The sequence below is a fragment of the Amblyraja radiata genome, chromosome 17 (genome assembly GCF_010909765.2).
Source record: "Amblyraja radiata isolate CabotCenter1 chromosome 17, sAmbRad1.1.pri, whole genome shotgun sequence".
In the NCBI taxonomy this organism is placed as follows: Eukaryota; Metazoa; Chordata; class Chondrichthyes; order Rajiformes; family Rajidae; genus Amblyraja; species Amblyraja radiata.
Window position 1 is genome coordinate 8,307,039 of NC_045972.1, and position 27,499 is coordinate 8,334,537.

The following is a 27,499-nucleotide window of genomic DNA, read 5'->3' on the forward strand; positions in this document are numbered from 1 at the left end:
AGACTATAGATCTGCTTTCAACACCATTATCCCATGAGGTGAACAAAGGGGGGAAAAACCTAGGTGGATATGCACGTGTGCGTGGGTGAGAACAGCAGCGGAGTAGGTCCAATTTCAGGTAAACCACACCCTTGGTATTCCCCTCCCACACACAATCACCCATCACTGATTTTTCTTCATCCTTCCACACACCCATTTCCATCTGCCCATCATCCACTCTGCATCTGGTTCCATTTACTTACTTTTATTATTATCTCCCTCCCTATCTAATCATACTGCTATTTACTGGCAATCTTTCCTCTCAGTCCTGATGCATAGTCTTAACCCAAAATATCAACTTACACATTTTACCTTCACAGATGCTACTTGACCCGCTGAGCTCTTCCAGCATTAGACGCTGGGACCTTTCAGACATTATAAATTTTGATAAAACTTTGAAAATAGTAATGTACCTAGTTTGTGCTTTACTTGATATTAAAATAGGATTTTCAAATTAGGAAAATATTATTTGCTAAGAAACTAACATTTCTATTTATTTGATATGCAAGTTTCACTTCAATACATTATTAAAAATGTTGCTACTTCCTTAGAGTATATGAAAATGATACTCTTAGATATACTCTTAATAGACTTACACTCTTAATAAACTGTGCGGATCGGTGGCGCAGCGTCAGAGTTGCAACCTTACAGCGCTTGCAGCGCCAGACCCGGTTTCGACCCCAACTACGGGCGCTGTCTGTACGGAGTTTGTACGTTCTCCCCATGACCACGTGGATTTTCTCCAAGATCTTCGGTTTCCACCCACACACCAAAGATGCACAGGTTTGTAAGTTAATTGGCTTGGTATAAGTGTAACTTGTCTCTAGTGCGTGAAGGGATCGCTGGTTGGTGCGGACGCAGTGGGCTGAAGGTCTTGTTTCCACGCTATGTATCTACACTAAAAAAACTAGACTAAAATTATTCACGCAATAGCATAATCTGTTGATGATTTAATTATATACAAATTCAGTTTTTCCTCACTGTAACTTCTGCATTGCATGGTTTATTTAAATACTGTTTGGCATGTACAGCTGCTCCAAAATTGGATCTAGCACAAACAGATATATACAAAATCAGCAAAAGTATCCAAAATAACAACGTTTTATAGTTCACGGTAGAATGTTGGCTCACCACTATAAATCACCTTACACAAAATAAAAGAGGTAAATAATTTTTCAACATGGTGTAAAGCCCCAAGTAAATCAGAATATGAACTCAAATTGCATATATTGACGCCCATCCCACCTCATCAAATGGACTGATTATTGGCTGGTGGGTGGGAAAGAAAGCACGGCAAATAAAACCATTTATTTGTAAATAACCAGAAATAATAAATATAAAATGCCAATAATCCTGAGAAAATGTACAATAAAAAAAGAAACGGGCATAGGTAACCAATTTGCCAACTTTGCCATTAAACATGTCCTTGAATAACAATGTTCACCTCCGCAAGCACAGCTTTTCCTACAAATGTACCATTAGATTTGGATTTTAGTCAGTAATAGTATTTCAAAACATTCTCTTTTAATAAGTTTTGTATGTTTTTTGGGAAAAAGTGTTAATATATTTAATAAGTGTTGTATGTTCTTTGGGAAAAAGTATTATTCTGATTGCACACATGACCAATTTAACTTTTTGAAAAAAGCAAAATACTGCATTTACAGTTGCAATTGCAAATCCTGCAGTTTATCAGTTATTACAATGTGCATGTAAAGGAAATACAGTAGTTAACTAATTAGACACAGGGATGTTACACTGCTTGTTAAAGCCAAGTGATTTTCCAGATGTGCAGCTTATCGTTTTGCACATCAGCAGAATTCACCCGAGTGAAACACTAATTACAAATTCTACATCCTGAATTTGATTGGGAGCAAATGATTAGTTCTAGTAAGAATATTGACTGGGATTTCATTAGGTTACATTAGAAAGTTTTGGATAAAGATATTGCTGAATGAACACAGCAGTTATTATTGCTGTACTAGCAGCGATTTTGTGCTCTTTATTTTAACTAGTGGATATGACCAGGATTCGGGAATACAAATTTTAAATTATAATAATAGGCTGTGAGTTCTAAGGGGAATGAGTTGATGAACAATATATTGAAAACCATACTTCACATTTCCACCTGTACACGGTGTTAGGACTATATCCAAGCACCATTTGTATTTTGTTGATACAGACTAAAAGCAGTGACTGCATCTTGAACATACAAGTTATATCATACATACAGGTCAAGATTGTTAGTTAACATGAACGTCTTGCAACTTGTCCACGTTTTTGCAAAAAACTGTCCTTCAGTCACTATTGCTTGGCAAGTCCATCTTCTCCAATGAGATGGTGGTTGATGTCTTCTATCAACTGTGGCCCTGGTCCTGCCTTTATAAAATGATACAAACATTTAGAGCAAATATTAAATTCAAAAAAGAACAATGTGCCATGAACAAAGAAACATTTAACTAGTGGTACTCTGCTTCTGAAGGAGGTATTAGGGTCTTTCTACTTTCAATCATCTCCAGAAACAAATACAGGCAGCCTTCAAATTAGAAAGTTTTGAAATTCATTCCAATCCCAAGGTGGAAAAACATCCTCTCAAAGGAAACTATTTCAATGTTATTTCATCTAACCTATATAATTCTATACAAAACAATCTTATTCAGAACAAGATGGGAGATTCTAAATGCATTTCAACTGTTTCTAAAGTTAGAACAGCTCTACTGGTTCTAAAGTTAGTAAAGTAGTATGAAATAGGTGAACTCTTATTCTGGAACAAGGTGCCCTCTGATGCTAGCTACCCCAGATATGGCAAACACCCTCTTAGCACCCATGTTATAAATCCATCCTCATTCTTCCACACTCCAATGAGTATAGGTCCAATTTTCTTGACATGTCAACCCCTTTAATCAACTTAGTGCATCTTCACTGTGCTGCCTCAAATGCATACAAATTCTTCTTCAAATACATAAGCAGTACTCAGCAAAATTCTGTAAAGTTAAAATAACACTTCCCTAATTTGTATGTTGCATATTGCTTTCAACATTCCATTAGCCTTTCTAATTAATTGCTGTATATACATGCTGACCATTTATGTTTCATGTTTGTGGACTCCAGATTCCTTTGTAATGCAAACAAGTTATCGTTTCTATGTAAATAACAATGTTCTTTTTTCATTCTTTCTGAAGTAGACAACCTTGCATTATGCTCCATCTGCCAATGTCTTTCCCACTCACGTATCCTTATCTATATCCCTCTGCAGACTCTTTATTCTTCGCACAACTTGTATTTGCTTTAGGTATTGCAGGTACACTCTGTCCTTCTATTTAAGTCATCAATATGGATTGGAATAGAAGATGCCCAACACTAATTCAAGTGACAACTGGCTAGTTACTTGATTAGAATTCTTACCAGGATTAGCCTGGGACAGCATGCAATGCATATATGTGGTATATAGAAATGACAGGGAATACAAACTATGTGAAAAAACATTTAGCTGCAAGTGAATTAAAAATATTAAAAATATATATATTTTTTTTAAACTCAAAACTCTTGAGAGTCTATTCTATCCTGAGTATTGGAATTATTTATCTAATTCCCAATTTCCAGCAATTTCTCCGTTCTTAGCCTTGTCAGTGAAAAAAAATAATCAATTGTATATAAAGGCAATTTAAAAACAATTATATTCAGGGCTTCTGTATTCACAGATCGAGTTCCAGAACCCCAGTAGTCTGATCAAGAATATTTTGCTTCAACTATCCTCTACTCCAAGTGCTAATTATGTTAAATTCATGCTTCTAATTTGGGCCTTTCTGCTCAGGTAAATCAGGTTTGTATTTGTGCCTCTCATACTTTTATGCACCTTGCAGAAATCATCCGTTTACATAGATAACAATCCTGCTAATCAATCTCACCTTAGAATTAAACTTCTTCACTTTAGGTGACATCATTGTGAATTTCCCCTGCACCCTCTAATGTTATCACATTTTTCATACAACTGTTAACTGATCAGTTTTTCCCCTTACATTTCCCTGCAGTTTTAATCAATGGTTTAGTGAATAAAGTATACCAATCCGTTCTAAACCACCTCATCCTTTGCTATGAGATCTGTAGATGCAGCCTCAGCACCCAACCATTTATTGCACAATCCTCATGCCTTCCATGTCCTCCCCAGGTGCATTAGCTCACATTTCCTGCAATGATTTCCGATGCTACTTCTTTTGCCAATCTGACCAGTCTATTGGTGTGTTCCTGCTACCTTCTTCCTCGCTATTAAGATTGACAATAATGCCCCCAACAATGTCTTTAAAGAAAAGGAATCAAATGATGCAAACCACAAAAAGGTGCTATTACAGAATCCAATTCCACACAGACTGAAGCAGTTAAATCAGGAGGCAAGGCCATGTTCTGAAGATATAGATTTGCTACACAAAGAGCAGACAGAATAAAACATTTTCATGCAGACAGAATCCTGAAACTGGGGAAAAAGCAGGAGAGAGGAAGTAATATTTTAAAGAGTTACTTGAGTATTAATGATGTATCGAATACCACCCTTAATTGGATCCATGGGGATACTCGACTTCAGTGGCTCTGATAGAGGGACTGGATTTACAGGCAAACCTTTCAGGAACCTAGAAAACAAAAGTTGTGAGGAATGTTAGGAGAAAAAACACCGCTCCTTGGTATTCTTCCCCCCCCCCCACATAACAATGTAATCACCCCATATTTCAATTATTTGCATTTTGAAAGCCATATGCATGAAACTAAATATCCAAGAAAGTGAATTGTAGGTTAGGATTGGAATTGCTGAAACAAGAATCTTCAATCTGACAGAGCCTCTGTTCCCAGCATTTCCAGAATTCAAGGTAAAAACTACCCAACTCTCTCCTGAGTATCTGCACGTATCAACACAGACATATCTAGCTAACAGGAATACATTTTTGAAAGATTTAATCGGAACCCGAGGGGTAACTTTAAAAAAATATAAACACAAAGGGTGGTGGGTTTATGGAACGAGCTGCTGGAGGAGACAGGTATTATAGCATTTAAAAGACATTTGGACAGGTAATGGATTGGATATATTTAGAGAGTTATGTGCCAAGTACAGGCAGGTGGGACTAGTGTAGATGGGGCATGTTTGTCGGCATGGGCAAGTTGGGTTGAAGGGCTGCTTCCATAATGTCAACTATGACTTTCTGGAACTAATTTCACTTGGATCAGAAGGCCTGGCTCCAGGTCCCAAATTGGAAATTTGAGCAATAAATCCAGGATGACATGTTAAGACAATATTTTGAAAGCACTGCACTGAGAGGTATCTGCTCTCCGTTGAGACATTAAAGCAGTACCACAATTTCCTCTCAAACAAATAGAGAAGTTTTCATTGCACTATTTTGTGGAGCATAGGAATTCTCATGCAATACAGGAGATGCAACCCTTATAATTTACCTCTTCGCTTCCCACCATCTTTCCTCATAGGGTAGCGGAGAAATCTTCTACGTGAAGCAGCAATTCACTTGTACTTCTTCCAATCTAGCATTCTGCATTCAGTGTATACAATGTGATCTTCTCTACACAGCGGAGGCCAAATGCAGATTGGGTGTCAACTTGGTGAAGCATCCGATTCAGTCCCCGGATGAGAGCTCCCTGCAGCTTGACACATTCATTCTCCATTCCACTGACTAGTCTGTGGTCTCCTGCACTAGGCGAACAAGGCCAAATGCAAACTTGAGAAACAGCACCTTAACTTCTGTCTGAAATTGCTGTAGCCTTCCAGTCTTGTTACTGATTTCTTCAAATTCAGGTAACTAATTTATCTGTATCATTTCTGTTGCAATTTGTTTTTATGTGTAGAGGCAATTTTCCCTCTCCTAATTTTCTTCATAGCAACTCAAGATAAACAATATTTCGTTCACTCAACTGAGTATTCCAATTCCTTCAAACTGCGAAATCCCTTCAAATTCAGCTCATTAAATTCCCTTTACTTCAGATCCAAGGCCTGTTTATTTACAAAATCTACAATTTCTTCACCAGTATTCACTTCAACTCACTGATTTGACTTGCTTTACTACTGTACTTTTCAGAAATCCATAAATTCAAACAAACCTAGTAAATTGTTCAAGAAGGAACTGCAGATGCTGGAAAATCGAAGGTAGACAAAAATGCTGGAGAAACTCAGCGGGTGTGGCAGCATCTATGGAGCGAAGGAAATAGTCAAAGTTTCGGGCCAAAACCCTTCTTCAGACTCAATAGGCAATGTTTCGGCCCGATACGTTGCCTATTTCCTTCGCTCCATAGATGCTGCCACACCTGCTGAGTTAAACCTAGTAAACCAAGCCGGCGCCCTGTCAGGAGCGTGTCCGTTTTTTCCAATTTTTTTTGTTTTTTTAGTATGCTTTAAAGTATGTTTTTTTGTGAGTTTTGTGTGGGGGGTGGTGCGGTGAGGGGGAAACCGCTTTGGTCGCCTCCTCCATGGAGAGTCAACTTTTTCCAGGTCGCCTCCCTCGTGGCCTAACAGCAAGGATCGGCGTGGACTTTCCTGGAGACGCGCCCGGGGCTTCAGCGGCGGGCGCAGCGGGGACTCTCGGCGTGGAGCGGGTGAGCCCTCGCTGGGGCTCGCCAGAGGAGAGCGCTCCGTTTCGCTGGCTCGCTGCAGCCGGCAGTTTGAAGCCGCGGTCTGCACAGCTCCAGCTGGCGCGGCATCCGCAGCCCGGGATCCCTCGTGGGGGACCCGGGGAAAGAAGAAGCTTCCACCGCCGGCCCGCGGCCAACTTCTACCACGTGGACTTACCATCACCCCTGGAGGGGGAGCTTCGACCGCCCTCCCTGCGGTCTGCGATGCTTCTGGCTGCGGCGTTGCGAGGACTTTAAATCTTCGACCGCCGGCCTGCGGCCTACACCATCCTGAAGCCGCGGTCTCCGGTGGGGAAGAGCCGACTATGGACTGACTCTGGACTCTGATCCCGACCACGGGGGGAAATGGAGGAGGACTGGCCAATTTTTGTGCCTTCCATCACAGTGATGAATGCTGTGATGGATGTTTGTGTTCAATTTTTATTGTGTACTGTGTGTTCTTTCTCATTGTATCGCAGCTGATATATTCATTTCACTTGCACTTTATGTGCAATGTGACGAATAAACCCGTATGGTATTGTAAACGGGGTTTTATACCATCCTCCGCAAAAGATGCAATTTCTTGAATTGAAGATTCTCCTGACAAACATTTTTCTATAAATCACCTCACATGACATATTGTATTTTGTTGATTTGTTGGAAGAAATAGCAGATTCATTTAACTTTAAAAAAATATATATATACGAATACACACAACCCTGACATCCTTAGAAATGTCATAATTAAATTTCTGTAACCTTATCGGTTAAGGTAGAACTACTTGTATCATGGTACGAAGACAATTTCCTAATTAAAGTGTACATCAATTTACAACAGTGTTTTTGGATCCATCTGAAACACCGAAGTATAGTCTTGCTATAGTCGGACTATGGGTCCATTATCAGCCAGGGCAGCATTCGGCTAGCCAGGCCGTCTCAGACGTCAAGCTCACCAACCTCGCGATCCGTGCTCCACCCAGCCCCATTGGATTAAAACTTCTCCACTCTTGGACCCCAGTCTTTGTGGTCTGACTGATGCAGAAACATTCCTTGGACTTCTCACATTCCCAGTGGTGGAAGTGTTATATCTCTTGCCAGCTTTGGCCTGTTAATCTCCAAAATCTTATTAAATTCTTCAACTCGTGCTGCCATGATATGCATAAGGCAAAGGACCGATGGAGTGCAAGGTGAGGTTTGGAGGTGAGTTAGTTATAGTGACGGAATAAGGTGAAAGAAAATAGAGTGGGAGGAGGCGATAAGAGATGAAGCTTGGGGAGGGCAAGGAACAAAATTCAAGGACATTTTTGATCGAACTGTGAAATAACTGTACCATGGAATATTCACATTCTGAAGAGAAAAGGATGACATTGGTGCAAGTAGCAGAGCTGCTGCCTTGCAGTGTCAGAACCTACAGTACTATCCTGTGTTCTGGTGTTGTCTGTGTGGAGTTTGCTTGTTGTCCTTGTGATCGTATGGATTTCTCAGGGTGCTCTGGTCTCCGCCCAAATACCAAGGATATGCGATTTAGTAGGTAAATTGCCCATTGTAAACTGTCCCCATGTGTAGGTTTAGGGAATTGATGAGAATAAAATAATGGGATTAACATAGGGTTAGTGCAAATAATCATTGATGGACAGGGCAGGTTATGGGTTTAAGGGCCAGTTTCCTTGCTGTACAACTTTTTTTCCCCCCAATGTAGACACAAAGACTTTGGCATCTTTTTCTCTCCTACCATAATACCATCAACCCCATCGTCCTTCTAATATTTTACCTTCTCCAACCAGCCACTGACCCTAATCCTATCCTGGCAACAGAACACCTCTTGGATTACCATGGGCCAGTTTTCTAATTATGTATCTCTGCACTAAATGTCTTGTTTTTTTGCAGTCTTTTTCTTTGCAGTCTTGTAGAATTTGTAATACTCATGTATAATTTCTGTCTTTGTGTACTATCGGAATCTATGTGGCTGTGTTGCATTTTCATTGTATCTGTCCTTCACCGTACTTGTGCATGTAACAATAAAGCGGCCTTTTCACGGGGCGACTTGACGCAAGAGTTAACCAGAGTTTAACATCGTGGGAACCTCGTGCGATAACAGTACGGCATTCGTGGACCACCGTGGACCACCGTAGCGCTAACGGCAGGTAATCGTGTATCTTGATCACTCGGGAGAAAATTCAAGAAAGTTTGAATTTCTCCAAGAGTGACTTGTACACTTGTGGTTGAGCATTGCAACATTATATGGACGTAGTGGCCAGTGCGATATCCGTAATAACTCTTGCGGGTACCGTGGGAACTCCTGCGAACGGTGAACCCGGAAGCTGGACAGAGGGGACAGAAGGTGAGTAAAAATTGTCTTCTGTGGGATTGAATTTAAAAATAAATAAAAATAAAGATTTGCATCCGCATATGGACATCAACTTATTCATGAGTTATGTTAATGAGATTCAAGAAAATAACTATAATCTTTAAAAGGGACTTTAAAAGGGACTTTACTGAAAGGTTACGCATTTTTATGGTCCGTGAGAAAATTTTCACATGTACTTCTTTGAGAGATACAGGTCTGAGTCCTCGCCGACTAGCGATCGATGCCTTTCCGAAGCAGGGCCCGGAACGCTACCAATCAATGTTGTACAGAGACCCGTGTAAGGAGTGAACTGCACATGCTGGTTTAAACCGAAGACAGACACAAAAAGCTGGAGTAACTCAGCGAGTCAAGCAGCATCTCTGGAGAAAAATAGCTGATGTTTCGGGACGAGACACATCTTCAGACTCAATTCCGATTAGGCTGTCTGAAGAAGGGTTCCGATTCGAATCGCCACCTATTCTTTTTCTCCAGAGATGCTGCCTGACCCGCTGACTTACTCCAGCTTTTTATGTTTTTCTTCCCAGATCTGACTTACCTGCTGAGTTACACCAACATTTTGTGTCCTTCTGTGCGTATTAACCAGCATTAACCAGCGTCTGCAGTTCCTTTAGACATTACCTAACTTCAGATTTTAGAGATATAGCGCGTGGGAACTCCTGCGAACGGTAAACCCGGAAGCTGGATAGAGGGGACAGAAGGTGAGTAAAAAAGGTGGTCTCAATATCGACACGGGAACATGTGTCCTTCGAGGACGTCCCACCTAATTGTCATTGTTGGATAATCTTTTTAACAGGAACACTTGCAGAGATGGCTCCCAGAAAATCTCAAAGAAAGGGGGTAAAGCGTGTCAGAGATGTTTTTGCCATGTTGCTCTATTCAGTTTCTATATTGTTTCAGTTTCTATATCTATATTGTTGCTCTATTCAGTTTCCCAGGGGGTCGGGACGGGACTGGAGTTGGGAGGGAAAGGTGGGGGAGTCGAGGGAGAGGAGGGGGAGACAGATGGGGGTGTCTTCATTTACTAGCGGCGGGTGTCTGTCACTGAAACAGGCAGGTGAGATTTCACATCCACCTTGTGTGTGCCTCTCTCTCTCTCTCTCCCTCCCTCTTACACAGGCTGAGAGACTCTGCCTCTGTGAGTGTACGTCTCTTTCTCCCCCTCTCCCACACACAGTAAGACCGAGGTACTGTGCTCAGTCCATCTGTGTCTCCCACATACACAGTAAAACATGTCTCCAAATGAGCCAATTCAACCAAGGGAGGATATTTATAGTGTGTGAAAAAAAAGTTACATCATTTGTGTCACGTGTAGTTCACGATGTTCATTCAAGATTTAACGCGAAAGCTCGGGAGACGGACAAGTCACTCGCACAAATAACAGAAATGCCGAGTACCGTGGGAACTCTTTATCTACCCCCCGTTATATCGTGCGAGACTCGTGCTGGACCACGACCACTTCACTCTGGTGACATCTTGCGTCAACTCGCCCCGTGAAAAAGCCCCATAAGATTGATTTGTATTTTGACTTGATTGACTGACTATCTGGCTCCTAGTTGCATTCTGTTTTTTTGTGCATAATTCTTTGTGGTACATCTAATCCCATTACGTACTCTGCTGCAATCAATGGAGTTCTGGTATGGATGCAAGTTTCTGTTTTGCAAACCTTGCAGTCAAGGAATAATTTGTCCCGCTGAGTTACTCCAGCATTTTGTGTCTACCTTCGATTTAAACCAGCATTTGCAGTTCTTTCCTAATCATTTGTCCATGCAGTGTACAGCTAAATAACAGTAAAAGTTAAATAACAGTATTCATTTGGGAAAATAATCTACTGTTAAAAGACAAGCACCTGGACAGTTAAGACTTTTCAGATTTTGTCTAGCTGTAGCCTATTCTATAACTCAAGCCGTCCAATCCCTACAACGTTCTTGTTAATCATTTCTGCATCCTCTCACATGCTTCATATTGCAGTTTTGTTTGCCATGCTCCATATTCCAGATACACAGTCTCACCAACAACCTACACAGCTGAAACATTTTGTCACAACTCTTGTACTCATCTGGGCCATAGAACAATTTCGATAGTGACAAGCGTGCAATAGAAAGAGTAAATATTTTGCTTGCATACCAGTATATTTGGCAATTGGTAATGTTATATCCAGCATCTGCCTCTTCCCTTCTACATTAAAAATAAAACTACAGAACATTTTTCCTTAAATACACTGTTGATTTGCAATAGGAATATACCGTTAAAAGACAGCCATCTGGAATTTTTAGATTGTGTCTAGCTGTTGCCAAATAGCAAAATACGTGCCAAGGAAGTGAATAGCAACCGCATTAATTTTGGGTGAAGGCAAATTAAAATGGCTGTTTGCCAAATGACACATTTAATGTTCACAGAATTATCCCTCTACAATTGAGGAACCTTTTATATTCCTGAAACTTAAATATAATTTAGATGAACAAGATTAACCAATTTGCAATACCACTTTCTTGATCATATGATCATGTGATAAGAGTAGAATTAGGCCATTCGGGCAATCACGTCTACATCCATTCAATCATGGCTGATCTATCTCTCCCTCCTAACCCCATTCTCCGGCCCTGCCTTCTCCCAATAACCTCTGACACCCATGCTAATCTCACATACAACTTAAAATTTCTCCAATGCAGCAGAAAATTAAGCCATTATTAATTTAAATAAAATTGACCATAGCTTGTGCACATAATGCAAAGGCAAAGACAACTCTACTTGTCTGTGCATCGAACACTAAAATTAAAGTTTACCATTTGAGGAAGAAGGCAGCTAGAAATTTATGATAAATATTGAAACTGCCAACTAGAGAAGAGTTTTCACTTCCAGATGTACAACTACCCTCCAAAAAAAAAGTAAATGGTTCATTCATTAGACATCAGACAGTAAATTAAAAAGACTGTTGTGTGCAGTGGTAAGAGAGCCACATTCATTAAAAAGTATCCACATTAACAACATACTGTTCACCATTTTCTTCTGGAGGAAAATAATGCTTCACAACTTCTACAAACTTATCCACTTGCTGCTCGAGTGTGAAAATGACTGCATTGGGGCCAGCATCAAACGTGTATGCTACCTAAAAAGAAGGGTAAAGTAGATCAGAAACAGATTATATTTCCAAGTGCAATTCAAAGGTTTTTTAATCCATAGACAATCTATATGTTTAGTTTAAAGAACCGTGCACATCATAAAGAATACTGTCTTTCAACAATTAGCTGTTCATTTCAATGAACTATTGTAACAATAGGGAGCATCAACATGCAAATGTAATGATTGAGCAAATGCTATAATGCAACAGAAAAATTACCATTAGATTCTTAATAAATCAGACAGCAGCCTTTTACCACCATAAATAGAATAAAGTTATATTCAAAGGTAACAGTAATGCTGAAACATATGCAATTTGGATTGTTAGATCAATTACTCCTAACAAATATCTTAGCTGGAGGAATAGATAGCTCTTTTGGAGTTAAATAAAAGTTGTAAGTTCTCTGAAAAAAGTTATTTTGCACAATTTTTCTGCAGTAAATAAAATGCCTGATTAAAAAGTCCATCTTGAATCTGCAACAATTTGGTATACCAGTCTAAATTACATTGCTTTTGCAGGAACAAGATCCTGCCAGTAATCAATGTAACTGCAGTGAGTGGCAAATCAGATGTACACTCTCAAGCACAGAGGGCGGGGGTGGAAGAGAAAGGTTAGAATGTAAGTTGCAAATGTTAAACTTAGTTGGGCTGCTGTTATTCGCCATATTTAAATTTTGATTCCATTCACTCCAAAACAAGAGAATTTCGGAGTTAACTACTTTACTGTCGGTTCACTCCAAGCAGCAACTCCAAGCAGGGAGATTCCCCCCTCCCATTCCCAATCTGACCTTTCTGTCCTGGGCCTCCTCCATTGTCAGAGTGAGGCCCAGTGCAAATTGGAGGAACAGCATCTGCTTGGGTAGCCTACACCCCAGCGGTATGAACATTGACTTCTCTAACTTCAAATAGCCCTTGCTCTCCCTCTCTCTCTCCATCCCCTCCCCTTTCCCAGTTCTCCCACGAGTCTTACTGTCTCCGACTACATTCTATCTGTCCTGCCCACTCCCCTGACATTAGTCTGATGAAGGGTCTCGACCCGAAACGTCACCCATTCCTTCTCTCCAGATGCTGCCTATCCTGCTGAGTTACTCCAGCATTTTGTGTCTCCTTTCTTTTCAGGGTATTGATTTATTTTTGTCAGATAACACCACTTAGCTGGGGCCTGCTGTCTCTTTATTTCACTTTAGACATACATCGTGGAAACAGGCCCTTCAGCCCACTGAGTCCACGCCGACCCGCAATCACCCTGTTCACTAACACTATCCTACACACTAGGGACAATGTCTTTGGAGTGCAGAAGGAAACCAGAGCACCTGGACAAAACCCGACAACTGCATACCGACAACGCCTGTAGTGAGGATCAAACCCGGGTCTCTGACGCTATGAGGCAGCAACTCTACTGCTGCATCCCTGTGCTGCCCGGTGTCATTCTTAATATACAAAAATGAAGAAGATTAAATGAAGTTAACATGTGGCCCTGCTGATTTACTCAGCATTGGGGAATAAGGAAAGGGAAATGAAATTAAACAAATATTCTCTATACACCTTCACAAAAAAGACAATACAAAATTCCCAGAAACAATGGAGCACTATAGGTAAATAATAGATGGGAAACTAAATAAATTACCATTGGTTTAAAAAAACTTGGAGAAATTGAAGGGACAAAATGGTGATAAACGCCAATGATTAAATGAGCTGCATCCAAAGGATCTGAAGATGGCAACTATACAGATAATGATTGAACCAATTGTCATCTTCCAAAATTCTTTAGATTCTAGAACAGCTCCCAGACATTGTAAGGTGAAAAATGCTGGAATCCAATATTCAAGAACTAGATAATTAACATATTTATGAAAATCATATTTGTGGTCGTCATTGGCAGAATGGTGGATAGGTGATATGGTATATTTGGACTTTGCACTCAAGATTACCAAACAAAAATAGGGTACACAATGTTGGAGGTATAGACTGGCATGGATTGGTTAACAGACTTAAGGTTTGGTTAATTGACTAAACAGTAAGAATAAATTGATTATTTTCAAGTTGGAAAGCTGTGAGCAGTGGGTGACCATGAAATCCATATTGAGCCCCGGCTGCTCTAAATCTTTTAACTGGATTGTGATCAGAGATCTGGTTTGCTTGTGGCACGCATTAGATTGCTAAATGGACATAATAAGATGTTTTGAGGGATTTTTTTTCGGTGAAATAAATGTATTCCATCTCCCATGTCATGACTATTTGAATAAATGTGATGTCATCTACGTGATATAAAAATAGAACTGCAGAGCAACTTTTTAAAATGGTTAGTGTGAAAACTGTTGATATTAAGAGGAATCAGATTGTCTTTATATACAAATCATAAGTGGGTGGGCGGCGCGACCGACGTCGCAGCGGCCTCTGCAGTCTGTCTGTGTTTTTTTTTGTTTTTTTGTCCTGTTGAGGGTATAGTTTGTAGTGGGCTTTTAAATGTGTATGTGTGGGGGGTGGGTGGGGGAAACTTTTAAATCTCTTCCCTGCACGGAGACCCGACCTTTTTCTCTGTCGGGTCTCCGTTGACGTTGGGGCCTAGCACCGTGGAGCGGCCTCCAACCGGAACGACCTGGGGGCTCAAGTTACGGAGCCTGCGGAGCTGCGGACCTACCATCGTGGAGCTGGCCAGCTTCGGAGCGTGGAGAGTTCGGAGTGTGGAGAGCTGCGGTGGCACGCGGCTGCAACCCGATGGTGACACTAGGAGCTGCTTTGCGGGGCACCGGCAACGGCGACTTCGCCCGCTCGAATTGCGGGGTTGAGAGTGACCTGGAGCGGGGCTTTACATCGCCCGGCGCGGCTTTAAATTGCCGCGGGTTCCAACATCAATACCCGGAGCAGGGCCTTACATCGCCCGGCGTGGCTTTAAATGGCCGCGGACTTGTTAGCGCCCGCCGGGGGCTTTGACTTTGACATCGGGAGAAGAATGGAGAGCAGGGGAGAGACAAGACTTTACCTTCCATCACAGTGAGGAGGAGATTCACTGTGATGGATGTTTGTGTAAATTGTGTTGGTGTGTGTCTTGGTTCTTTTCTTGTATGGCTGCAGAAACCAAATTTCGTTTGAACCTCATGTGGTTCAAATGACAAATAAATGGTATTGTATTGTATAACGTGCCTAAGTGACATGTTGGTTTTTATTGCATGAAGCGTAAAATACATATAGAACTGTACATGTATATGTCTGAACGGTCTCAACCTGAAACATCACCCATTCCTTCTCTCCAGAGATGCTGCCTGTCCCGCTGAGTTACTCCATCATTTTGTGTCTACCTTCGATTTAAACCAGCATCTGCAGTTCTAGTCCATATTTCTGATAACTCAAGCCATCTCCAATCCCAACAACACCCTTGTGAATCTCTTCTGCACCCTCTCTAGCTTAATCACAGGCTTCCTATTGAACAGTTCTGGTTGCCTTACACAATATTCCAAATAGAGTCTCACCAACAACCTATATAGTTAACACACAACGTCACAACATTTCAGTGTTGGCCGCAGAACAACTTTAGTGTTGAGCTTGTGCTGGAAAGAGGAAATAAATTCTGTCACATACAAGAACGTTTGGCAATTGTAAACATTATATTTCGCAAATGCTGGTTCTTCTATATTAAAATAAAATGCAGAACAGTTATGAAAAACAGAACAGCTTGGCACTAATCCTCAAATTCAGATCATTTTTCTTAACTTTAAACTTTAAAACCGTGTTATTTGAAGGTTAGGGAATAATCTAGGGCAGAAAGTGGAATGTAAGAACAACACAAATTCTGTTTTTCTTGCCCAATTAAAAATCTGATTCTTAACAGATGTCAAATATTTTGCAGCGATCAAATTCTAAATTGCATCGGTTAATTGCAGTTGTTTGAGGTGTACATGTAGTTAGGAAGGGTAACAAATATTTCATGTCCTGAAGCTCAGTTAGAAGTAAGGAATGCAAATAAACTTTTGTTACACCAATTAGTGTCCAATGGTGTTTCAGACTAAAGTTTTAAGAATAGTACAATATCATTTAAATGTTCACAGAGCAATTCAGTCAGAATATGCACCAAACTAGTAAAATACTTTGTTACATCAATTTTCCAAACAAAAAAATTCAAGTATTAAAAATAGTTTAGGAAAGAGAGGGTGATTTTTAGAGTAGGCTTATATACATATATACCTTTTAAATGTCAATGTCAGGAATATCGAGATAACAGTGGTCAACGTACCAGTGTCTCATCAAAGTGAGAGTTATATCTATGTACCAAATTAATGATACATTTGGAAATTTCATTCAGATAGAAGATTGGTGGAAAGGTATCAAGACACGTGGCATGAAACTGGTTGCTGTCCTTCATGGTTAACTGAGCAAACTTTTCAAAATCTCGTTGTTTGATCGCTTCACTCATTTCCATCATTCGTTTTGGAACAATTTCAGCACGATACTGCAAAACAAGAAATTCACACATCAACCAGAAATCATTGGAAATACTCACCAACTACATATTTGGAAAGAATGAATGAAATGAATGAAAACTTAGTCACATGTGACAAGTCACAGTGAAATTCTTTGTGTGCATTGCTTGCCAAAAAATTACAACCCCCCCCCCCCCACCCCATGTTATTCCCCCTTCCTTCACGGCGGTCCCCCCACGCCAGGTCCTCCAAGAGAAACAGCTTTAATGCTTCAAGTCCCATAGAATATAAAAATTCACATTGTTTTGGTTACAAACTGTTTCCCACTAGTTTTCAACTCAAGTTTAGGTTTATTATTGTCACCTATACAATTAAAACCTTTGTTTTGCAAACCTTTGGTATCCAATCAAATCAGATAATACTATACATAAATACAATCAAACCAAACTCATGTACAATAGGTAGAGTGCAACACAGTGGCACAGCAGTAGGGGTGCTGCTGTGTCTGAGGATTCGATCCTCTGGTGCTGCCTATTCGGAGTTTGTATGTTCTCCTTGTGACTGCATGGATTTTCTCCAGGTGCTCCGGTTTCCTCCCACTCCAAAGACATACAGGTTTGTGGGGTACTTGGCTTCTATAAGTTGTAAATCATCCCCAAGTTGCAAGTTGTAGGATGGTATTAGTGTATGGGTGATCGCTAGTCAGCCTGGACTCAGTGGGCCGAAGGGCCTGTTTTCACATTGTATCTCTAAAGACTGAAGGGAAAGATACAGTGCAGAATTGACTCAGTCATCTACTTTTTATTATCTGCTGATTGAGCTACAATCAACACAGAACAAATCCTGCAAGGATTGTGGCTGCCTCAGAGTCTGATGGGTGATTCCGTTATGGTTGCATGCAAAATGAGGAAGTGTGCATGAATCATGTGTCCTCTCAGGTTGATACAAGGAATCTCATAGCACAATTGAAGAGCAGCAGTGGAGCCAACATTTGATGCCTTAGCCACCGTTTACCTCTCATTTAACAGAAAAACAGGCCATTATTATACTGTTGTCTACTGGAGCTTTGTGTAAAATAATCACCTTAGTTCTTAGCCTCACCCACTGAGTTTCTCCAGCATTTTTGTCTACTTTAGTTCTTACAGTGGCCAGCCTTCAAAAATACCTAATTCACTGTAGAGTATAACCCTAGGCCATAGAAGGAGCCATATAAACACAAATCATGTTTCCCTACACATTTCACACCTCCGGTGGCGCTGCGATTTGGCTGCCTCGCCTGCAGCGGGTTTGTTGTTTCAAGAATTTTTTGTTTTTTAAAGTATGGCCAAAAGTATGTTTTAGTGTTTCTCTGATAATAATAATAATGCATTTTATTTATGGGCATCTTTCAGGGCTCTCAAGGACACCTTACAGATTAAGACAAGCAACTTACAAACATATAAACAAAATGAAACAAAAACAAGAAGTAGTAGGGACAGCAACAATACACAAATCGACAAGAGAGCAGCGGCAGCTAGTCGAGCCAGCATTGACTCTCACTTCCGGCAGCCATCTTTGAAACAGAATAATCAAAAACACATTTTAACTGAAGAAGGGTTTCGGCCCGAAACGTTACCTATTTCCTTCACTCCATAGATGCTGCTGCACCCGCTGAGTTTCTCCAGCATTTTTGTGTACTTTCGATTTTCCAGCATCTGCAGTCCCTTCTTGAACACATTTTAACTCTATGTCTTGCGTGGGGGGTGGTGGGTGGAATAGGGGGAAACCGTTTTCAGGCACCTACCTCGATGGAGATGCGACTTTCTTCCTTGTCGCTTCTTTGCCCAACCCCTCCTCACGGCACTACAGCTGGTTTGGTGCGGCCTTTCCCGGAGTCAGGCCCAGAGCTTCAGCGGCGGCCCAGCAGGGACTTTAACCGCGGACCCCCTTGCTGGGGGTTGCCGGGGAAGCGCTCCGACCGTTGGCTTGCGGCCTACAACATCCTGGAGCCTCGGTCTGCGGAGCTTCTGGCGGCAGGCGTGGAGCGGATCTTTCATCGTGGTGTGGGCAACCCCTCAACCCCTCGCCGGGGGTCGCCAGGGAAGAGCTCCGACCGCCGGCCTGCGGCCTTTAACATCTGGAAGCCGCGGTCTCCAGTAAGGAGGTGGCCAATTTGGGAGCTCCGGGCCTCGGGGTGTGCTCGACCTTTCCTGACGTCGGCGTTCCGACCATCCCGACCAGAGGGCTTGAACATTGGGCCGTCTGTAGCGGTGACTAGAGGTTCAGGATCCCCACCACGGGTGAACAAGGGAGGAGGACTGTCTGAACTGTATTGCCTTCCACCACAGTGAAGAATACTGTGGTGGATGTCTATGTTGAATTATGTTGTGTATTGCGTCCTTTTTTAATTGTAACGCTGCATGGTAAATTACATTTCACTATAGTGCATGTGACAAATACATTTGAACTTGAACAGTTGATAAACCACAGCACCAATCATTCACAAAATCACAACTGGTTAACTGTTAATTAAATCAAATAGATCATTCATCAATTATCAAAACTGAAGTCGTTCACCTGCACTTTTGAACAGATCATTTGTCTAATGGTACAGCAGAACGACTTCAGTTTTACCAACAAGATGTAATGGTTAAATCGATGCCAATTTAAATATGGAGTGAAAATGATCTATTTGATGCTAACATAGATGTTGCCAGATTTATTAAATTCAAATATTCAGTTTACAACAATAAAATTTGACATGATTTCTGGAATGATAATACAATAATGTAAACACTATATTGCCATGACCACGAGTTATCTGGAGTTTGCCTCAACCACCATTAAATGTACTATAACTTTAACTTATGCTGCATTGGTACTACTTAAGTTCCTTGTTCTTACATTCTGTGATTTACACCATTTCTTTTAAAATAATATTTTTTATACCAAAGGACAGAGAGGAGGATGCAGTCACCAGTTGAGATTAGGACACAATGACTGGCTGCAAGAAGGACTGATGAATATGGTATAAACACATGCTGGAGCAACTCAGCGGGACAGGCAGCATCTCTGGAGAGAAGAAATGGGGATCTGTATCTCTAAAGTCTAAAGAGTGAAGGGAATGATACAGAGTGCATAATTGACTCACAGTCATCCACTTTTTATTGTCTGTTGATTGAGCCACAATCGATACAGAATAAATCCTTACGGTATTAGTTTTGTATGCAATAACATTTTAGTTAAACAAAAATTCAGAGAATACTTCCAAAGTAAGAATTTCACACCTTCAGTAGAGGACTCGTCTTGACGGTAGTTTGCATCCCAGCAGTACTACTAACCACCTTTTGCTCTGCATTAACCTGAAAAAAAGTGGACCAGAAGATCAGCCATTCACTACCACAAGAGAACAAAACACTCAAAAGGAACTTTATAACAAGAGGAATCAAATATAGGAGCAAAGAGGTCCTTCTGCCGTTGTACAGAGCCCTAGTGAGGCCACACTTGGAGTATTGTGTGCAGTTTTGGTCCTCTAATTTGAGGAAGTGCATTCTTGCTATTGAGGGAGTGCAGCGTAGGTTTACAAGGTTAATTCCCGGGATGGCGGGACTGTCATATGCTGAGATAATCGAGCAGCTGGGCTTGTACACTCTGGAGTTTAGAAGGATGAGAGGATATCTCATTGAAACATATAAGATTGTTAAGGGCTTGGACACGCTAAGGGATGGAAACATGTTACCGATGTTGGGGGAGTCCAGAACCAGGGGCCACAGTTTAAGAATAAGGAGTAAGCCATTTAGAACGGAGACGAGGAAACACTTTTTCTCACAGAGAGTGGTGAGTCTGTGGAATTCTCTGCCTCAGAGGGCGGTGGAGGCAGGTTCTCTGGATGCTTTCAAGAGAGAGCTAGATAGGGCTCTTAAAAATAGCGGAGTCAGGGGATATGGGGAGAAGGCAGGAACGAGGTACTGATTGGGGATGATCAGCCATGATCACATTGAATGGCGTTGCTGGCTCGAAGGGCCAAATAGCCTACTCCTGCACCTATTGTCTATTGAGATGGATAATACACGAATTAGGTTTCAGGTTCATACTAATATTCATGGGCTAGCCTGAATATGAGGATTACTTTTTTCAGAAACTGAGTTTAGTATAAACAAGGTTTCCTTCAAAGAATAACAAAAACAGAAAGCATAGAGAAAGAAAGAGCAACATGCTATTTTCTAATTAATATTCATGAATGCATTTACATTCATGTTAGTACATTCCTTTCTTTGCCAACATAGAAATAATGGGTTCATATTAATAAACAATAGACAATAGGTGCAGGAGTAGGCCATTCAGCCCTTTGAGCCAGCACCGCCATTCAATGTGATCATGGCTGATCATCCCCAATCAGTACACCGTTCCTGCCTTCTCCCCATATCCCCTGACTCCACTATCTTTAAGAGCCCTATCTAGCTCATGATCAAATTATAATATTTATCTGCTGAAGGTCACAGGGACTTGGGTCAATATTATTACCGTTGTAAGAGAGGAAGAAGCAGATTGTATAGCGAAAAGTTTCTGATAAGTTTAGACAATTTTTAAAAATCTGATATCACAGAAGCATGGTAGATTGATGACACAGGAGGTCATTTCCTCCATACCGTCTGTGCCAGTCAAAACAAAACGCCCAATCTAATCCCACTTTCCAGCTCAAGGTCCTTGTAAACATTTTTTTTAATTATCCTGTTTAACTTTATTTTGCATTCATTTTTGGGTGGAGTTCTTATAACAAGACCGCTTATTGCAATCTTTAATTGTCTTTGAGAAGATATTTTTAACCATTTTCTTGGCCACTTTACCTGTGGTTGAAAGTTTTGATATGATTGAGTGCTCTGAGGCAACTTCCAAACAAAACGTAAGACAATGACAGTGCCGTGGGCAGCCCAGAAGGGAAACATAACTGCTTTCTTTCATCTAGTGACGTACGTGATCAACTACCTGTATTATTTTTTTCATTACAGATATTGACATTAGCTATTTTTACTCCTTAGCCATATCATAAAATTCTTTGACTGCTTTGATTGTTTGCTGTAAATACATGTTTTTTATTATTCAAACTATAACACTGTTCTACTGTACTCCAAATAACTGTTTACATGCGTCTTGAACTCTTCAAAACCACAAAAAATCGCCATGTTAAATGATAATTAACAAATATCTGAATCAAGAAGTTCTTTACAAAACAAGATCATTATTTTTGCGTGGTTTATGTTGTGGTTGCTTCAGAAGAGACATTGATAATACACTACAGTGAAATTCATCACCTGTTACTAACACCAAACAAGCACACACATTGGAACATATTTTCAAACTTCAGCTCCATTGAAATCAACAGACATTTTGGTGACAGTACAGCAAATTGTCTATTCGACATGATGCATGTGACTACCAACTGGTGATGAATTTCTTGGCAGTTGTCTGCATAAGTGCACTTGTTTCCTTTTAACATTACCATGACCTCTGGAATGGTCCATCTCCCAATTTGAAAACCTTGACAATGCAACAAGCCCATGCAATCCAACTTCTTAAGTGCAAATTAATTAACTTTGAATAATTTAAAAATATTGACGTTAAGTAGTTCCTCATCAGAACATTATCAGAGTACATATAATTTATATCATGCCTCATTTAAGGGTCCATTTACTAATACAGAGATGCATAGAACCACTTGCCTCCTCTACCCCATCCTTCTCAATGTATAATTAGTCAAACTTTTATTCAATCTTTTACAGAAATATTTAGAGAAAATTAATAGAAAGAAATTAGGCCAATGGTTTCTCGTGCCATATATTCTACATATTAATAACAAGGCACAGAAAAAATGTCATCATATGTTTTCCTTCTGACAAACATTTTGCTGCATTGTGTTCACCACTCTTGTGGAACGGAAGGAACTACACTATGCTATAGAAATTATGACTAGTTTAGTCTTTAATGAAACACTCTCTCCCACACATCATTTTATAGATATACAACAGCTACTCCATCTACTTTATCATTTACTTCTTTACTTGTTGCCTCCTTTTACACCATTTCGTGATTCTGTCATGCATCTGTCCATCAACCAAATCACAGACCAATCTTTATATAGCCAGTCCCCCTACTCTACACCAGTTGAGTGTTTAAAGCTCTGAAGTTGTCTTATTTCAGAGCCTCTTTTAATTTCAAACATGGTCCGTGAAAAGTTTCACATTAAAATTGTTTTTGTGTAGGAAGGAACTGCAGATGCTGGTTTACACTGAAGATAGACACAAAATGCTGGAGTAACTCAGCGGAACAGGCAGCATCTCTGGAAAGAAGGAATGGGTGACATTAAGGGAAACATCACCCATTACTTCCATTCAAAGATGCTGCCTGTCCCATTGAGTTACCCCAGCATTTGTGTGTATCTTCAAAAATAAATCTTACTTGCCTACAACTTACTGTATGGACGCAGCCAATCCTGCACGAAGAATAAAGCAACATATTTTGGATGCTATTGTTACAAGATGCAGTATCTGCAAAATGTAGAGTCAATAAGGTAAATTATCTAGGGCATATTATTACAGAACAAATGACAGATGATGAGGATATTTATAGGCAACGACGCATGCTGTATGTACAGACGAATATTCTCTTGCGTAAATTTGGTGCGTGTGCAGATGTGGTGAAGATGTCGCTATTTAGAGCATACTGCACACCACTCTACACTGCGCACCTGTGGTCGAACTATGGAAAGACAAGTTTGCAGAGACTAAAGGTGGCATATAACGATGCCATGAGAACACTGCTAAGGAAACCTAGATGATGTAGTGCCAGTAATATGTTTGTAGCTGCAGGAGTCAGTACTTTAGAAGCTATCCTAAGAAATCACATGTATAAATTCATTTGCAGGATAAATTACTCTAAAAATGTAATTATTGTGTCCTTGTCAAACATAAGGGTTAGCACTACACGCTACGAGTCCCAGCTGTGGAGACACTGGTATCGTTGTCTCGTTGTAGGACATTGATCATTCTTTTAATCTGGATTTTTAACATGTATTGTGTTTTTTTTTAAATATATAATTTACTAGACTAGTAAATTACTATATACTAGTAAATTACTATATATAATTTACTAGACTAGTTGGGTCCAATGTTCACATGGGAGGGCTGGTCCCCCGACGCAATATTCCACCTCTCCACCAACTCCAATATTGGTGGCCAGTGGGGGGGCTTTCTGGAGTGCTGGTATGGGTTCTTGGGGTGGCAGCTCAGTCCCTCAAGCCTGATCTGCTGGCAGCTCACTCACGGCTGGTGGGCTGGCAGTTGACTCATGACTATTCCTTGAAATTCAAATCCATGTTCCTACCATTTGAAGCAGGGTGCAAGGCCACCAAATTCAAGTGCAGTTTCTTACCACTATGAGCAGGGTGCAAGGCCACCGAATTCAAGTGCAGTTTCATACCACTTCATGCTGGATCCAAGGCCACCAAATTCAAGTGCAGTTTCATACCACTTTCAGCAGGGTGCAAGGCCACCAAATTCAAGTGCAGTTTCATACCACTTTCAGCAGGGTGCAAGGCCACCAAATTCAGTGCAGTTTTATTCCACTTCAAGCTGGGTCCAAGGCCACCAAATTCAAATGCAGCTTCATACCATTTCATGCAGGGTGAAACCACCATAAAACCACACAAAACACCAAACTCACAGTTCAGTAGGCATTCAGTGTGTTCAGTTGATTCACAGCTCAGACAGAGTCATGACCTCTCCCTCCACCATCATGCAGAGACTGAGCCACACCCACACTTCCGGGTTTTATAACCCCTCCCTCTCCCACCGGAAAAGGTGTGGCTTTCAGGGCGTGATTGACAGGAGAGATTCTCAACATTTTTTAAACACTAATAACACTTTTATTTTTCATTGATGGGAAGAATTCTCTGCACCTGCTCAGGAGAGGGTGGACTGAGTAAGATGGCCAAAAATCACAGCCGTAAGTGTAGCATTTTATCCAAAATCAATACACAGTGCAAACAGAAAGTGCATTTGCAGTAGTGCATTTTAACTTCAAGCCAAAGCACCCAAGCCGCCAGTAGCAGTAAGTAGTGCCTTTCAACTTCAAGCCAAAGCACCCAAGCCACCATTTGCAGTAAGTAGTGCCTATCAACTTCAAGCCAAAGCACCCAAGCCACCATTTGCAGTAAGTAGTGCCTTTCAACTTCAAGCCAATGCACCCACGCCACCATTTGCAGTAAGTAGTGCCTTTCAACTTCAAGCAAAGCACCCAAGCCACCATTTGCAGTAAGTAGTGCCTTTCAACTTCAAGCTAAAGCACCCAAGCCACCATTTGCAGTAAGTAGTGCCTTTCAACTTCAAGCCAAAGCTCCCAAGCCACCATTTGCAGTAAGTAGTGCCTTTCAACTTCAAGCCAAAGCTCCCAAGCCACCATTTGCAGTAAGTAGTGCCTTTCAACTTCAAGTCAAAGCACCCAAGCCACCATTTGCAGTGTAGTGCCTTTCAACTTCAAGCCAAAGCACCCAAACAACCATTTGCAGGCAGTGCCTTTTTACTTCAAACAAACCATATTTTCATTTTCAAACCACATTAAGGGTACTCACAGTTGTGTAGACATTTGTTCAGTGTTATTCAGAGCTCAGAGAGACGTGACCCTTAGCTTCATCCATCTTGCAGAGACTGAGTGAGGCACACCCCTTCCTGGTTTTATAGTCCCTCCCCCTCCCTCCAGCAGGGGCAGCAGAGAGAATGGTGAATTTAAAAAAAACATTAATATCTGATTTGTCATCGATGGGAAAAATCCTTTGCACCCGTAAGGCAGAGGGAGGCTCTGAGCAAGGTGGTCAAAAATGACGGCCGTAGGTGGCGCCGTTCTGTCGGAAATCGCAGCACAATGGGCCAAAAGCAGTCAAGATCAGAGATTTAGTAATATAGATGATGCTTTTATAAGTGATATACTAAGATTTTAAATGTGTTTTATGATATTTTTTAATATGCAATGCATTTTTATATATTTTTTAAAGGCTCCTTGTCTGGACCTCGAGTCCGTAATAATAATAAAGTAATAGAGGCATTCCCAAAACAGAAGGTAGACAAAAATGCTGGAGAAACTCAGAGGGTGAGGCAGCATCTATGGAGCGAAGGAAATATAACTTCCCGAAACAGAAGTTCTTTACTCGGTTTCTGCACTCACCACTAATACAAGAAGTCGAAGCTCAGGCCAGTGTGTTTCTGGTTCAATCTGCTGAGCGATGCTATCACTTCCATCTTCTTTCACTCCCATAATCCACTGAACAAACCCTCCATACATGCTTCTACATGCACTTCCCGAGCCCTGGCGAGCAATCTCTGATAGCTCCCCTTCTAAACCATACAGCTTGGCAAGTGCATACACTGCAAAACAAAAGTAACATGATGTAATCTATAAGACATAATATACCAGGAATGGATGGATGTCAGCAATATTCCCGTATCAAAGTATTAAAAGCACCACACAATTGAATTATTTTCTCTCCATTTGTGCATTTGGTATTGCTGACAACCCAAAATTCAATTTTCTTATACAGGCCTTACTATAACTGTATTTTGACTGTAGTTAAAGCTCATGATATAAGCTCCAGAAAACAAAGGACCGCTGCATGCTAAAATGTTTATAAAGAATTTCCAACTTACTTACCCAGGCAAGCATAACCAGCTGCAGAGGATGCCAGCCCAGCTGCTGTGGGGAAGTTATTTACAGAGCAGATATGAACTTTATAGTTGAGAGTTAAGGTGTTGGAATTTTCATCACCACTGTTTCTTCTTTTTCTTGCCAGACGACGGACTGGGAGGGGAAGAAAATCCAAATTCAAGCATATTTGCAAACCCAAATAATTATGCGACGACAGAGTAGTTATGCAACTACTGTTTAATGGCATCAGAACCTTGCCAGAAATCAACTATGTCTGAAATTGATATGCATGCAAATATGAAAGACAATTCAACCAGCAAAGTGTGGCACATTTTGGAAATTGTAAAATTTAAAAAAATAAATTGGACATAGTCAGATACAGTATCTTTTACTCAGCAAGACAGGCAGCAGAGACAAATTCTGAGGTCAATTACCTTTCTTCAGGAAAATGTTTTGGTTGCAAAGACAGAGGCATGTAGAGGACTTAGGTAATACTTGTGACAGGCTGGAGAGCAATAAAAGCTGAATGGCAAAAGTGGTGTGGGTGGTAAAGGGTTGTTAATCACAGCTGATCTGTCTGTATAAGACGAATGACGGAGAACAAAATAATTGCAAGAACCATGAGACGCAGACACAGCAATTGCTGGAAATAATCAACAGGCCACAGTGTAACTGGAAAAAAAAGAAACAGAATTAAGAATGCAGGTTGTTTAAGAAAGAACTGCAGATGCTGGAAAAGGTAGACAAAAATGCTGGAGAAACTCAGCGGGTGAGGCAGCATCTATGGAGGGAAGGAATAGGTGACGTGTCGGGTCTTCTTCAGACTGAATGTCAGACGCAAGCTATCTAAGAATGCAGGATGATGACTCTACATCCAAACTGATACAAGCCAGAAAGACATCTATATTTTAGAATTTAACTGAGTCCTAAGGGAATGCAGATGCGATTTGTCAAATTTATTCAAGGTTTCATTGGAATGGTGCAATGGAAAGAGGTGCGAGTGGGAGTGGAAAGCACAAGGTTACCTGTGCAGATTGAATGAAGACATTCTGCAGACTGTCACTCAATTTGAAAAAAATATTTATTTAACTGAATTACAGATTTCCATGATTGAATGTATAGTCTGCAGCTGCATATTGCACATCTCCGAAGACAAATACAAATGACTGAATAACCATACGTATTAAGGTTGGCTTATTATTGTAAAATGTACCAAGATACAGCATGCTATCCAGTCAAATTAAACTATACATGAATACATCAGCCATGCTTAAGTAGAAAAGTAA

The 27,499-nt window shown here is 40.8% G+C and overlaps 1 protein-coding gene across 1 annotated transcript in view; it reads right to left on the minus strand.

Moving 5' to 3' along the window:
* Window positions 1-974: 974 nt before the first annotated feature.
* The window catches only part of mvd (mevalonate diphosphate decarboxylase), a 38,908-nt gene continuing 12,383 nt past the window's right edge, over window positions 975-27,499 (minus strand). The window contains exons 4-10 of the mRNA XM_033035694.1: window positions 26,220-26,366; window positions 25,737-25,936; window positions 19,808-19,882; window positions 16,355-16,570; window positions 11,997-12,112; window positions 4,553-4,661; window positions 975-2,415 (exon numbers count right to left, since the gene is read on the minus strand). Of these exons, the coding sequence (XP_032891585.1) occupies window positions 2,341-2,415; window positions 4,553-4,661; window positions 11,997-12,112; window positions 16,355-16,570; window positions 19,808-19,882; window positions 25,737-25,936; window positions 26,220-26,366 (938 nt within the window). The 3' untranslated portion in view covers window positions 975-2,340. The remainder of the gene's footprint in view (window positions 2,416-4,552; window positions 4,662-11,996; window positions 12,113-16,354; window positions 16,571-19,807; window positions 19,883-25,736; window positions 25,937-26,219; window positions 26,367-27,499) is intronic.